At 37.7% G+C, this 15,724-nt stretch overlaps 1 protein-coding gene across 1 annotated transcript; it reads right to left on the reverse strand.

Moving 5' to 3' along the window:
• Nucleotides 1-601: 601 nt before the first annotated feature.
• LOC143891878 (cytokinin dehydrogenase 5-like) lies at nt 602-13,590 on the reverse strand. The gene is made up of 9 exons (XM_077396380.1): nt 12,908-13,590; nt 12,300-12,427; nt 10,401-10,664; nt 9,245-9,513; nt 8,270-8,571; nt 6,878-7,070; nt 2,331-2,505; nt 1,233-1,318; nt 602-824 (listed from the first exon to the last, which is right to left on the reverse strand). The coding sequence occupies exons 1-9, from the start codon at nt 13,527-13,529 to the stop codon at nt 602-604; spliced, it is 2,262 nt and encodes a 753-aa protein (XP_077252495.1). The 5' UTR covers nt 13,530-13,590.
• Nucleotides 13,591-15,724: the final 2,134 nt, after the last annotated feature.

Genomic DNA, 15,724 nt, shown 5'->3' on the forward strand with positions numbered 1-15,724 from the left:
AGTTCATTTGTTGGACCCCACCATAAATAGGCTGTACGTCATAAATCATCTCTACAGGATGATCCCAACCCTCCAATCTATAGAGGTTTCTATAATGTGCAGTCCATCTACAAGTGAGTCGTCTTCTTATATCTTGTTGGGTTAGAGGAAAGGTTCTATTTCTTCTTGTAACTATTTTTCTTATCAATAAAATTTAAGGCGTCACTCCGGCTTCCTAGATAAACTCTAGGTTAAAAAAAGAGTTGTGTGTTGGAACTGTTTTCCAAGAGGGGTTCTAAACTGAAGGGCGCCCTTGCAAAATAGGGATGAAAGGACGCTTCCAATAGGGGTTGTAAACTGAAGGGCGCCCTTGTAAAACACGGATAAAAGGGTGCCCACATTGATCGTACATCACCAAAGTGCATTAAATGGTTTAAAAAGTCAAAGATCATTAAATGCACATTGCTAACTTGCAACCAATGGGGGCGTAATGATATGAACCTGCAACCAACGAGGGAGTAATGATATGAACCGACAAAATTGTTCAACGAATAAAAATGGGCAGTCCCCCATATATCTTAAATCGACTCCCATATAGGGCGCGTGCACAGGTAGGGTCTCTCTACTCTGCAGACGTGTTTTCAGCACCTCCAAGAGGTGGGTCCTTGCAGAGTGGGTCGGGGTCGGGCACGGTATTGCTGTTGGAAAACAAAACAGGGGAGGGTAGAAACCCAGAACCAGACAATATGGACACAATGAGATCGGGGTATGACACACAACCTTTTCCACCCGTTTCCCTTCTTTGAGGAAGAAGAAGGTTGGAATAGCCTCCACCTTCCACTCCTCTGCAACCATCTGAAACATGTGTTACCATTTTTACATGCATCAATCAAACAAAATCATCCATAAAGTTACTTTGAAACAATGACAAAAAAAATAGAGGAATCAATAAACCCTCCATTGAAAGATTTGGATGACTTTGAAAGACAATCAATGGAAAAAACCCAATCTTTGGACTTTCACTGCTTGACAAATAGTGAACTCCTATGCGCGCCTCTTAACATGTGCCATGGTAAAATGTACTCATAGAATCATCCTTGGGGATACACTTTTAGTCATGCTACATGTGGTGACAGTTAAAAAGGCTGTTGCATAACATATATTGTATGCCCTGCATTTAATTTTTGGAGAAAAGCTAAATTTCATTGAAGAGAAAAACACATTACAAGTGGGGCAGAGATTGCCTCACGTACAAAGAATCAGCCCCAACACCTCTTTTGGCTAATTCATTAGCCACAAGCTGAGTAGAGCATGGCGGAAGCTCAAGAGACTCAAATGACTATCAATACCGAAGAATTGCAGAAAATTAATACCTACAATTGGCACCTTAAGACCGCCAAAGAAGGCTCCAATAGCATTGGACTGAGATCTTCATTGCTATTTTAAAAGTGCAGTCCCCTTTAAATAGTTAAGACAAGATTAGGGTTAATTGCTGTCTACAACCTCGAGTGAGGCGCTAAAAACATCTCAATATGGAGGATTTGACCCTTAAAGAGCAAATTCCAAGTGAGCTAGTTAAAATTTGGGGATTTTAGGGATTTAGGCTTTAATGTTGTTAATTAGAAGTCCAAAATTTAATTTTGAACTGTGGTTTTAATTTGGGGTGGATTTGACAAATTGGGGCCGAAGAGCATTTTGGCATTCTTTAAAAAATAGAAGGGGTTTGAGACGATTAGAGAAAAAAATCTTCAAGGCTTTGGGGATGGATTTTAATCAAGTTGTGAGTTTAAAATTAGAAGTTCTAGGAAGATAAGACAGATTAAAAGAGAAGCAGGAAGTGATTGAGAAGTACATTGTGTCATGCAAAACTCCTTAATCTCAAACCAAGGAGTCCTTGATTTCACGCTGAGGAATATGCATATAGTCATGGAATGCAAGAAAGTGAGGCACATACAAAATTCTGTATCCATTCCATCATTAAAAAAATGTGGGGATCTCTTTTAAGAGATGGATACATAACTACTCAGGGCTCTCTCCTTAAAACAAAGACTAGGTAATGAGTGGTTAACTAGATATAACTACTTAGGACTTTATTTTTAAAAGAAAGACTGACATATGACAATGCGAGGTTGTAGTGATAGGTTTTTTCTTTTGGTCACACTCTTAGCAAGGATAGTAGTCTTGCCGACTCTTTAGCCAAAGCCAGAGTTAGTAAAGATGTGTTTACAAAGGGAGCAATCTCTATCCATGCTGTAAAGTTATTTTCTGTTCTATGAAATCAAATGATGGCTTCTTTAAAAATAAAAAAGAGAAAGAAAAAGAAAATACTTGTATAAAATCAGGATCATTACCTTCAATTCATCAACATCAACCTTCAAAAAGACAACATCAAGCAACTTTCTAGCGAGCTCCGTAAGCACTGGGGCGACTAACCGACAAGTTCCACACCAAGATGCAGTGAAGTCCACCCCACCTACATTTGAAAAGTATAAGCTATCACCACACCAAGCAGATGAAAATGCAGGGCTAACATTTAAAGAACAACAGGCTAACTTTCATAAACATCCATTTATACATTATAAGTTTATTGAATTTAGGATATTTCATTAAGTTTGACAAAGTAAATTAACATTCAATCATAATCTAGTCCTAGCTTTTGCCACCAGCCATGACCTTGTAGAAGTGGCTCACGGTTTCAATTATCTTATAGACTAGAAGTGGCTCAACCACCAAAATCAACATTTGAGGACCCTTCATTTAGATGCAAGGGATAGAATCAGGATAAGAGACCGACCAGGCTGATGATCACAATCAAGATCAATGCTAACGATCAATTTTTGGGTTCCACAATTCAAGGTGATATGCATGTATAATCAAAACAGAAGTCTTGTGGAGAATCATGACCCCACCCATATGGTCTTGGTCTCATGCCGCACTGATATCTAATCTGTAATGATACTGTTTAAAAAAAAAATCAACGATTTAGCTTCTCTTGGCAGAACCCTAAACAAGGTATGGTGGATCGAGGGTTAGGATCATCCGACCAAGGTAAGGTGGGCAATGAGCCAGACTTGTGGTTGTAGGTCGGATCAACTGATCAACAGACCCTATGATGTCCACATGGCACGCGAGAAGCCCACAAAGTGGCTGGTATGAAAGAGCCTTCCAGGCTGTCTTCTTGGCATTTTTCTATGCTCAAATGCACAGGTAAATCAACAATTATCTAATAAATAATAACTCATAATGTATGGGCAAATGAAACCTGCAGACTCTTATACATTTTGAAAAGAACCACTTTAAATATAGAAACGAAAAATAAAAAAATAGAAATAGATAAAATAATAATTAAACTACAAACACAAACAAATGAATCAGAGGTTTCATATGATTAAACCAAAGAAAATAAAAAGAAAGTCATTTGCTAAACTTTGATGTACCTAGTTTAGAGAACCATAGGGCCGGCTAGTTTTCGGGGTCTCCTTCTTGAGGATAGTGGAGCCACAAGGTGAGGTACTCTAGACAGTTGAACCGAATGGACACAGCGAATACGAAAGTGCAGGCAGTCTTGCTTGGGGGTCGCTTAGTTAAGAGACATGACCTAGAGAATCTAATTGTTGAAGGTGATTTTTGGAATATGATATGATTGATGAACAAGGGACATGACTGTTGGGTATATAGTATAACCCTTAATATGTTCTAATATAAGCCTAATAAGATAATGGACCGGTGTAGTGGGCCTACATGGGCTAGAGTCCATTAACCAGTCAATAACCCTAGTGTATCTCTATATATATAGGGGCTGGAGGCAACAAACTAGGTATTCCAAACTAGATACCTAGGGTGTAATGCTTCAAGCAATAACTTTGGTTGATGTGCGATCGAAGGATAATATGGCCGATGCTTTCACGAAGGGACTGGACAAAGATCGAATATTCAAAACTGTAGGGGAGATGGGGTTAAAGTCTGTATAGACAGGTATTAACCTATGATGAGCATATTTATGTGTGAATTGTAGGTAGGAATAATATGCATATGTTCTCATTTAAAGCGGTGCTACTAATGTATTTTCTGTATTTTTGGTGTTTCAGGGATATTTCTGGATTTTCACAAAATATGGAGCTAAAGGGGTGAAATTTCAAAGAAAAGATCAAATATGGAATCATTAACCACTATGGCCCATTGTTTGAATGGATTGAATCATTCCATGGAATTAATTTAAGAGGTATAATTAATTTGAGCAATAAGACAACAAAATGAATGGTATGGATCATCTTATGGAATAAATTGTGGACTCCACCCATGTAAGTGGTGGCCCATCAATTAGAGAATTCGGATTGCTCTATAGAACTAATTTGAAGGTGGGGCACACCATGAAGAAGGAGACAAAGTTGCCAAAATTCTACCCATTTCTACGTAAGAGAAGAGGAAAAAGTCAACAAAAGCTGCCAAAGTTACCAAAAAGGAGTGCAAAGTTGCTGAAATTATGAAGAAAGAAAAGAGGAAGTTTGCCATTACTAACAAATACTCAAAGTTACAAAATTGACAAATACAGGTGGTGATTTCCAAATATACAATACGCTTTCCAAGTTGGTGTTTCTCTTTAGTGTTGAAGATAGAAAGGAAAAAAAAGTTATATATTGAAGAGATCTCTCTACTTCTCTACCACTCTCAAGTTCTCTGTCTTAGGTTTTCTTGTTCTCTCTTGCTCTTTTTCAAGTTCTTTTTCTTTTCTACTCTTAACCAAGGATCAATCATCCACCCTTCAATCCAAGGTGACACTAAAGCTTGAAGAGGAGGATTTGGCCAAAGTTGGAGGAGAAAAAGACTATGTTCTATTTAATTTTTGTTATTTATTTTAAGTTCAATTTGATGTAATTTTGTTTTAATTCAAGTTAGTGAAGAAGTAATTTGCTTTTGTTTCATTTCCTTTCAAGTTCTATATGATAATTCTTCTCTCATCTATCTCTTTTATTTTTTTTCTACCCTTATTCATGAATAACTAAATCCTAATTACTTAGGGTTTAGTTGAAGCTATGGGGAAGGAGAAATATTTATAATTAAATCAATCTACTTAATTGAAAATTTGTGTAGGATTTTGTGTTTGAAAAATCCCAATCATTCATGCCATTGGCTTTCCCCTTTCGGATGAATGATTGTTGATTAACAAATATAAAGTTCTATATAATTAACGTAAATTGGAGAGTGGATTTGATTAATTACTTATAAGGAATGGCATCCCTTTGATCTTATTCCTTATTGACTAGTTAATCGAATTTTCAACCAAATTCAAGAGTTGTTTTAATTAATCAATCTAATCCAAACCCATGGTGGATTCTAACCCTAATTAATCTTTTATATTGAATTAAGATTTTTAACCATTTCCAATTACTTTTGCAATTTTCCAATTAACGTAGGCCCTTAGAATTTTGGTTTTCTAATTATATTAGATAAGTAGTTAAAAGAAATCATTAGAACTTTGGTACACTTTGCCTAAATTAAGATTTTCAAATCGCAATCTTATTTGTGTTCGATTCTTAGATTGTTTAGAATACAAACTTATAGATATTGTTGGCTCCGAGGTACGTCAACGAAAATTCTGAGTAAATGCCAGGCAACATATATCATAGTTTATATTCTAAGTGATACAAGAATAGGATTCACAAATAAGATTTCTCTTCCCTGAGTTCGACCCATGACTACAAGCGATCCGTGAACTTGCGGTTATTTATAATATCACAATCAACCTACATCCATGTTATTTTGAATTTTTTGAATCTCTCTCTTTTAGCTAAGATAAGCACTTGATATGTTTCATTGATGTTTATAGTTGTTTTATGTCATTCCATATTTGATGACGTCCTTTTGGAAAAAGTTGTTTCATTCCAAACTTGATGATACAACTTAACTCGAATTTGGATAAGATGACTGTAACTTCTAAATGGAAACATGAAATGGTTCTTTGCAAAAGAAACTATTTAGGTCTTGTTCTTTATTAAAACTTGACAATGATGCTTATTGATATTTATTTTTCAGCCAATATGAAATGTACTAAGTTCTTCTTGTAGAACTAGATACTTTAGTATTTTACACAAACGATTGGATTCATTTTCATGAAATTCATATTTGGTAATTTACAGGAATTGACGAAAATGGAGGAGCTTGCCTTGATTTAGATTTTGATAAGGATGACTTATTTGATGAGTGAATCCTTATAGAGCAGTGGGGACTATTATTTTCTTTTCAGTTGAATAAATAGCTCACTTACATGTGAAACTACTTTTGTTTGAGTTTAGATTATTTCTAAAACTCTTGGTTATTCTTAAAAGTATTCTTGTTTTCAGTTGGATTACAGATATTTTTTGATATGGTGATATGGATGATTCAATATTTTGTTTGGACATTACATTATCTATCTATTGGATTGTACTGTATGTAAAACACAGGAGGAGATTGTTGGGATATAGTATAACCCTAAATATGTTCTAATATAAGCCCAATAAGATAATGGACCGGTGTAGTGGGCCTACATGGGTTAGAGTCCATTAACCAGTCAATAACCTTAGTGTATCTCTATATATAGGCGCTAGAGGCAACAAACTAGGTATTCCAAACTAGATACCTAGGGTGTAATGCTTCAATCAACCTTGCTTGACTCTAACAAGAACTGCCCTTTGGGGTATATAGATGTGATTGAAGAGATTCTTGACTGAGTTGAGGGTTATTCAGTCGAAGTTAAATTCCAACATATATGGAGATTAGTAAATATTGAGGCTGATTAGTTAGCTCATGTGGTGTCAATTGAAGTGTCTTGAAACTTATGGAATTTTTCTATGCTTATAGTTCTTAGTTTTAGCTATTGATAGCTTCATGTTACATTACAGGGACAAAAGGTTTTTACCGGCTGTCAGGACCACCAGTAAAAGACCCATTATCTGCCGGTGAAACATAAACCGGCAATCTACTATTTGCCTCTAAATGAGGTGTCCCTAAAGGTTTTACCGGTGGATTTAAGTTTTTTTCTTTAGGTAATTTGGGGTTAGGCAGACCCCCGCCAGATATATTGAAAGAGAAGAAGAGATTTACAAGCGAAGCTAAGGAACCCCAACAATAATTACATCCAGTACAAAAGGAAATATAGAAGGAGGGATGTTGTATCCTTTGCAAGGGCAATCGGATTTTGAAAGGAAGTCAGCTGCCTTGTTCCCTTCCCACCAAATATGAGTAATTTCCCAGGAATGGAATTTCTCCAGGTTTTCTTTGATAGTTTCTAGGGTCAGCATCTTCTTCCATGGGCAAGGAATTTTGTTTAGGATGACATTGACTGCAATCTGGGAATCAGATTCAATCCATAGAGATTGAATATGGAGATCTCTGGCTAGTTGGATACCTGTGTGAATTGCATTCTTGAATGGGAGCAGCAGAGCAATTCATAGAATATGAGGCAAGAGGATGACCATCATTGAGTCTTAGAATGCCTCCAAATGCTACCTGAATCGGCTGAGAGAAATACGTCAGAATTTAGCTTGACAAAAGGGTCACGGGGAGGATGGCAAGTGACAGTTCTGGGCTCAGTGGAACTGTTGTATAGAGGAAGGTTCAAATGCTTTGCTATCCTTTTATTTTCTTCAGTCATGGTGTCTCCAATCATTAGGAAAATGAGTCTCTCTTGGGCTGCTTTGAGGATCAGATTGAGAGTGAATTTTTTGTGCTTTTTGTGCCCTTCATGAATTCTAGTGTTCCTTTCCAACCAAATATGGTCAACAGCAGGTGTGAAAAGAATGCGGACTAGGGTGGATATAAGTTACCACTGGCGGTCCTGATCATCACAATAGAGATTTTAGAATTGCAGAATTTATGCATAATTCGGCATTTAAGAAAGTCCTTGATATGTTAAGTCAGGATTTTAATCAGGAACTAGGGCTGGATGGGCACCCTTTATTGGCGTTTATAAAATTGGAGTAATTATTTAAAAAAAAAACTCCCGGCGGTTATGACTGCCGGGAAAATTATTTTTTTTTAAAAAATATTTTTTTAAAACTTGAAAATCCCTAGAAAAATTAGGTACAATATACAACCAGTTTACATTCACATAAGATAGACAACGGTACGTGTTTACATTACAACCTGTTTACATTCACATAAGATGACATGTCTCTTGCCTTTCCATGAGTCCATGAGTCCATGTCCAATTCCAGTTTTAATATTCAATTTCCATAGTCATGTTCTATCCAATTCCAAACATACAATACTTACTACATGTCTATCTCAAAGCATGGTAGAGTTTAGATACTTTCTTGCGAAAACAAAGGAGGGAAAATCTTCTGTCCTGGAGACAAGAGCCCTTTTGGATCAAACATCCTTTTCCTCTCTAGAAACATATTCCATTTTAGACCAAAATGATTTTTCCACTCTGTGTTGGTTGAGTAATGAGGAAGGTACTGCTTAGCATCGATCCCAGTCTTATCACAAAAGCTTAATATCTCTTTATTTTGATCTTCGAAGAACTCCAAATCGCGCACGGCTGATCGCAACAACCCTATGGTGTAGAAAATTTCTTCGTCTGGAATAACCGCTGATGTCTTCTCATCCCACCTGCAATGCATATTTCTTAAAGTTTAATCCAAAACATTAAGACCACTTTAGGCTGTGTATGGGTTTTCATAATTGGGAATGCATCCTATTTCAATTCCAACAAAATAAAATAAAATAAAATTTAATTTTAAAAAATCCAACAAAATTTTTATTCCAACCAGGGTGAAATCAGATTACCACCTTTTGGGGCTGGAAACCGATTTCAGTATTTTCGCCATCTTTAATTTCATCCTAATATTGATTATGCACCCTGATTCTGTTCATTTTTTTGAACCAAATGCTAGAATCGGGTGGAATCGGAATAGGATATACCAATTTTAGTGCTTGTTTCTGGTAATCTAAACACAACCTAGGCTGTTTTTGGATTGCCGAAATCATGAATTGTAATCGACATCCTATTCCGATTTCCCTGGAAATGGAATCGGAGAATTAAAATTAAATTTTAATTAAAAAATCAATAAAAATTTCATTGCAACTAGGCCGGAATAAGAATACCACCAGTTGGGTGGGAAACAAATTCCAACATTTTTGTCCTACTTCAATTCTGCTCATTTGTCTGCCTCACTGATTCCATTCAATTTTATGAACCGAACACTAGAATCTGGTGGAAACGGAGTAGGATGCCGATTCAAGTGGCTAATTCATTCTTTGGTATATTTATGCATAAACGTACTTGTTTCTGTTCATTGGGTAGACAAGATGAATCGTTCCCGTGGAGTTTCTCTTAAGGACCATTCTTTTGAAAACTCCTGCATCAAAGTCTGAAATTCTAGATCTGGGTACAAAGAGATTCAACCATGGATGAGGAACATCCCAGAGGCCTTTGGCGCGAAGCTTTAGCTCTCCATCGTGTACTCGATTGAGGAAATCTACGTATGATACGTCGTTTTTGAAAGCAAATCCAGGAATGAAGCTTAACGCTTTAAGCAGCAAATCCACTTCCTGTTAACATGATCAAATTATATTGAAATGACACTTTAATTCCTTCTAATTTTATTGAAATAGCTATTGTTATTGAAAAAAACCTAATAGGCAGTCTAATGAAACTTGTTGAAGTATAAATGATTAAATAACACCAACTAATTTAATCCCTTAAGCTTTTGGAGCAATTGGTTGCTTCACATAATATCAGAGGCAAGGCAACAACTTCTTAAAACAAAGTCATTGGAAGAAGAAAAAAAACAAAAGAGGGTGGTAACAGTGAAAAAAAGGGATGAAATATCATTTTCCTAATAATGATATGGAAATGATAAATGCGCCCCTTTTCATCACTTGGGACACCCAACTGCAGTTTACATGGCAATCAAATCCGTTGAATCCTTCTGACGTACGTGAAGTACATCAGCCCCTCTGCAGTTATTGATGCACTGCTGCTGGGTGGCCCAAGTGATGAAAAGGGGCGCATTTATCATTTCCCTAATAATAATAATAATAATATAGGAGAGCCAACACTCACACCCCTCCTAATTTGGTTAATAGATCCACAACAAATTTATTAATTTCTAATTTGTGATTGCACATTGAGCTTTTGCTAAAAAAATGAATATGAATCAACTCAAACTGACCTGATTTTATTGTAAAGCTCAACAAAAGTTCCGAAAAATGGACCGAGTTGCACCCCAATACCAACTAGGCAGGGGTGCAATTTGGGTCAGGTCGGGCTGAGCCTTTGCTAAAAAACTGAATTGGAATCAACCGAAACCCGACCTGATTTTATGGAAAAAGCTCAACCAAAATTCCCAAAAATCGATCACAGTTGCACCCTTAATACCCAACAATGGAGGGTGGGAGTGTACATACCAATCATATTGAAGAAATATCAAATATACCTGATCGACAGTATCCTCTGTGAGATTGTCATAGTACTTTGTGGCTTCTAGACAATAAATCATAGGATTTTTGGCTGCAAGAGAAGTTATTTTTTTATTGTCTATCTTTGAGAAAAAAGTGGACCTCCAATTACTTATCAGAGTCTCGTCACTAATAACAGATCCTTCCACATAGTCGTATCCTCCCTCATTCAAGGATATAAGATATTCCTGGTCTTTTGTAAAAGCCGAGAAATCATTGTACAGCAAACGGACCCACTTCACCTGAAAATAGTTCCATTTATTTATTCAGTAGCATTACATATGCGATAATATTGTATGGTGTCTGCCGTACTTGCACTTGCACTAATATTTTTTAAAAGTGCAGTCGGGCACACATGATTGGATCATACAGACCATTCATTTTTGGTTCCTTGGATAGGATGTGATCCATAAATTAGCCTCCTAAGGATGATTTTAACCCTCCAATCTGTCTAAGTTTCTATAATGTGACATCCCTCCATAGATCGGAGAGTTAGGATCGTTCTAGGAATTAATGATTCTCCGGGCACACCATAGTAAAGTTGGGGCCGAATAGATTGGAGGTTTAGAATCATCCTATCGAAATGATTTTTTGGGCACAACCCATTTACATTGTGGCCCATCAAATGGACAGTTTGGAGCATCCTATGGTGTCGGCCGGAAAAATACTGGACTATATAGTGGTGGTGATAAATGTGTGCCCCAATTTTAACCATGGTCACCCTTGTTTAGTGTTTTTGTGACATCTTTCTATTGCAAGAAACAACTAGGAAGGGATGACCCAAGTAAATAAAAGGGCAAATTTATGATTTCCCACACATATATTTATCAATCTTTCATAGGAGATGATACTATGAGAAGAATTTCCATATGAGTCTAATGAGACCGTCTAAGTGATAAGAGTCTGCACGATCTTGACTGTACATCTGGTGGGCGCTACTATGGAGACAGATAAGGATTCGCACATGAAATGTTTCTTGTCCTTCAAATTTAACTTCTTAAAGAAAGACTTCTGCATAGCGGTGGCCCACCGGATAAATACTCAGGATGATGTTGATGTTCTATGGCTGGTGAAGTGTCTCGTAAAGGTGTATCTCAATATCTAGGGGTGGCAAAATTGGCCGAACCGAACTCGAACCGAGGGGAAACCGAACCGAAAATTCAGTTTCGGTTTGGTTTAACCAAACTGATTTAAATTTTGGTACGGTTCGGTTTGGGGATCAAACCGAACCGAAACCGAATATTTCCAATTATTATGAGTAAGGGGTGGCAAAATTGGCAGAACCGAAGCGAAACCGAACCGAAAATTCGGTTTCGGTTCGGTTTCGGTTTGGTAAAAGCAAACTGATTCAAATTTCGGTTCGGTTCGGTTTGGGGGTCGAACCGAACCGAAACCGAACCATTGCCACCCCTAATTACAACTCTAATCAATCTTAATTTTTGCTTTGAATATTTGGCAAAAGGAAAATCATATTTTAATTATGGCAATTAATCCCCACTTTATTAATAAAATTTCCCCGTTAACTATTGAATTCATTTTGGGTCCGTTTGGTTGCCACCGAAATCAGGGTGAAAAATGATGCCATTTTCTCTTTCTCAAGAAGGTTTGGTGCAAAATCTTTTGAGAGGAAAAAGGGGCAAAATCTTCTCTCTGTGATATTGCAAGTGACATATTTCCATCCCTTTTCCTTTCCTTGTCACCACGCCATTCCTCTCCCTTTCCATTTATTTTCCAGCATCCAAATGGGCCCTTCAATTTTCATTCCTTCTACTAAATAATGTTCATCCAAACTTCAAAAGCAAATATTATAGTGGCAGTATTGAAACAAATAAGGGAGGGGCAAATTAAAGAGGTAATTAATTTGAAGAGTTGATTACCCTTTGTGGTGCTGGCTGGAGTGCAATTCTGGCTCTTGTGATAATCCCAAATTGGCCAAGACCACCAAGAACAGCATAAAACAGCTCTGAATTGAGGTGTTTGGAGCATTTCACAATCTCTCCTTTTCCTGTTACAGTACGTTCATGAATTCATATATAGTCACTGAAATTGTGACTCCATTGATAAACAAATAGACAAATACATAGAAGAAGTACGTGGGTTGTCTGTTGGGGAGCACGGAAATTACGGTCCCCTGGCTCCTAATTGGGGGACGGATGGGATATCATTTCTAGGGTGACATGACATTCAAAAGTGCGGCAACTATAACATAGTGGGTCCAACCTTTTATCGATCCGAACCGTCCAATAGTCCATATATATTCAACAACAAAAAGTAAAAATGATTTGTTGTTCCGATGGATCATCGACATTTTTTTGTGAGATCCAAAGTAATGCCTATCAAACGAACGGTTTAGATCAAGAAAATCCGAGACCCACTATTATTATGGGATTATTTTTTGTGCCATGTGAGATCCAAAGTAATGCCTATGAAACGAACGGTTTAGATCATCTCTAAAGATTAGATAGATGGGGAGGGAGATGTATACCGGTAACGACATCCAGTTCGTAAACATTGCTAATTTGAGGACCATGGCGAAAGGTTTGGCCACTAATTCCGGCATTAGAGAGGGTACCACCAATGGTTAAGTACAAGTAATCGGTCCAAGATGGAGGTGCAAGCCCATATGTAAGGGTGGCCTGCAGTACATCGATCCATAGCTGCTCACCACCAACATCGGCGTAGAAATGTGGGGGGCTAGATGAAACATTGATTCGAATTTCATGGTTTTTGTTCAAGGATCTCATATCTATAACGACCCCATTGTGGGCCATTGCCTGGCCTTGCGTGGAGTGACCGTGACCCCTAGCGGCAATGGGGAAAGGGAGAGAGGAACTGTGAGAGAATTTTATGAGGGTGGCGATGTCTTGAACTGATGATGGGTAGAGAACAGCTGCGGGGAGGGCTCGGGTGAGTTTACCAAAGTCGGTTGAGGCCATGGTTGTGGCATTGGGATCGAACCGAAGCCGGGTGGCCAGGTCAAGCCCTAGTAACCCTTGTGGTAACATGGTGGTACATGTCCTTTGTTGCCCTATTATTGAAATCAAACGACTTAAGACAAAGGTGGAAATGAAGAGGGATGACATGAAAGTGAAACAAGTCCTAGGCATTGTAGAGAGAGAGATAAAGAAATATATTTGTTGAGAGAAGCAAATATATATTGAGAGAGGAGAAGATATATATGTTGAGAGAGAGAGAGAGAGATTGGAGCTAAATTTATGTTGGGAGAGAGAGAGAGAGAGATATATTTATGTTGATAGATTGAAGGAAAATATATGTAGAGAGAGAGAGAGAGAGAGAGAGAGAGAGAGGGTGAAGGAAATCTATACGTTGAGACAGAAAGAGAGAGATAAATATATATCTAAATATATATTTGAGATATATATATCATATATGTTGAGAGAGGTTGAAAGAAAGATATCAGTTGAGAGAGAGAGAGAGAGAGAAAGAGAGAGAGACATGTTAGCTAGGAGAGGGGTGAAGGAGATAATGTGTTGAGAGAGAGAGAGAGAGAGAGAGAGAGGGAAGGCGTGGGTGAGAGATGAGGGTGATAATGGGGTATTTATAGGCGAAGGTCTGCATGGGAAGTTGGATGAAATCTTGGGTTGCAGAGAGGAAATCTTGGAGTCTGTTTTGCAAACGTATTTGGGGCCAACTTTGTTTGTTTTTCAAAGATACAGAGGACGAGAGTCTAGATCCTATTCTTGTCGTTATCATCCATGAAATCTTGTTTGTGGGGAATAGGACGACGACCCATGGGTTTACGTTGACTGAGAAGGGACCCCTTCAAGTCTCAAAAGTTTGTATAGAATCTGGGTTGTCCATATCAAAGCCAACTATAAAGATTTTACAAATTCTAAGGTCAAGATCCTGTCCCCACTATCCCATGAAGCTAACTGGAGAAATGGAATTTTGTCAGTGTCTCGAATTGAGTGTCTTTGATACGATGGAGATTTGGTCGTGAAATTGTTCCAACGTCTCCTCAATCTTTCACACCTCTGAACCTTAACTTGAAATATGATTGGAAATGTAAGTATCGAGAAATCACTCTCCAATGAATATATTCTATTCGGCCCCACCTTGGGTTGCTCCCCCTTAAGTTTTATTGATATTAGGGTAAATTATAAGAGGACATGCCAAGCTTCAAAGCTCAAAGAAATATGAAAGAGGGCATTTTGCATATGGTCTGTTGCGCCTGACAACAGCCAACTCGTGAATCAAGACAAAACCTACTGCAAAGTGAGACTCCATGGCTGCTGTAAGATGCAACAAACCATCTGCAAAATGCCTTCTGCGACGGACGCTAGCAAATCCCTTAACTAAAACAAATACTACAGGAATACCATTTAGTCACATGTCATAGTCCTCCTTGCAAATCTAGGAAGATCCTTCCATGAGCAAAACGTTATAATCATGGCTGGCGAGAGAATCTTTTAGCTTGAATAAACCTAGCAATGTGGTTGGCTAACATATTAATTTGTACAGTATACCCTACTGATTGGGGCTATTTTAGATGTGAGACTAAGATAGGAGGGCTATCCAGAGATAAAATAAACTTTGGCGGGGAGAATTGATATGTACATGCATCCATTGAGCTCAATAAGATATTCACCAATATTTGGTGTCTTAATAAAATTGCAGTTAAATTGGCACTGTAAAATGCCTACTTGCATCGATCTCCGAAATCTCTCAGCAGATGTGTTTCACCAAAGGAGCCAATCTACCTTCTTCACATCCTTTTCTTGCATACATGTCCATGTGTAGGACCTTAGGACTCACCACCATTGATCCTTAGGGTAGTATCACATTAGGATATATCTTTTAAGACAGATATCGATCATTTTCTAAGGAAAATAGACCACATACACCAAGGACCCATTGCCATGTTTTCGAAGATTGGGTCCATGAATATTGTTGGCCACATCGATTCCGGCCTAGTGCCTTTTATCCCATCCACATTGAATGATTCTACACCTCTTATCCAACATGATAAAAAAAGATGTCCTAAAGATGTCTTTTACTTGTTAATTTGTTGCCTTAATCTTGCGAATGACATCTTCGTTTTACCTATGCAATGACCATCAAATCAACAGTCTTGATCACCAAGCATGTATGCATTGGATAATTTTCATTTTCTTCATCGATATGAGATCATCTTGCAAGTTGATCTCCTAGTATTATTTCCTGTGGGACTTTCTATCGCGGTTGATGACGTGACACTGGTTGTTTCCCCTATTAAATTTCCATGCCATTGTGAAAAATATATAACTTTTAACATGAAATAGTAAGAACCATAAAAAAAGGG

This window comes from Tasmannia lanceolata, unplaced genomic scaffold, assembly GCF_043159265.1.
Source record: "Tasmannia lanceolata isolate RefF3 unplaced genomic scaffold, GAP_Taslan_0.1 ptg000015l, whole genome shotgun sequence".
NCBI classification, from domain to species: Eukaryota; Viridiplantae; Streptophyta; class Magnoliopsida; order Canellales; family Winteraceae; genus Tasmannia; species Tasmannia lanceolata.

Coding starts and splice junctions, on each gene's coding strand:
- LOC143891878 (XM_077396380.1), bottom strand. CDS start 13,529: ATGCCTAGGACTTGTTTCACTTTCATGTCATCCCTCTTCATTTCCACC. Junction 2,506..6,877: donor ACTGGTGGTCCTGACAGCCG/GTAAAAACCTTT, acceptor TTTAAATGTTAG/CCCTGCATTTTCATCTGCTT. Junction 825..1,232: donor GGTGTTGGGGCTGATTCTTT/GTACGTGAGGCA, acceptor AGATGGTTGCAG/AGGAGTGGAAGGTGGAGGCT.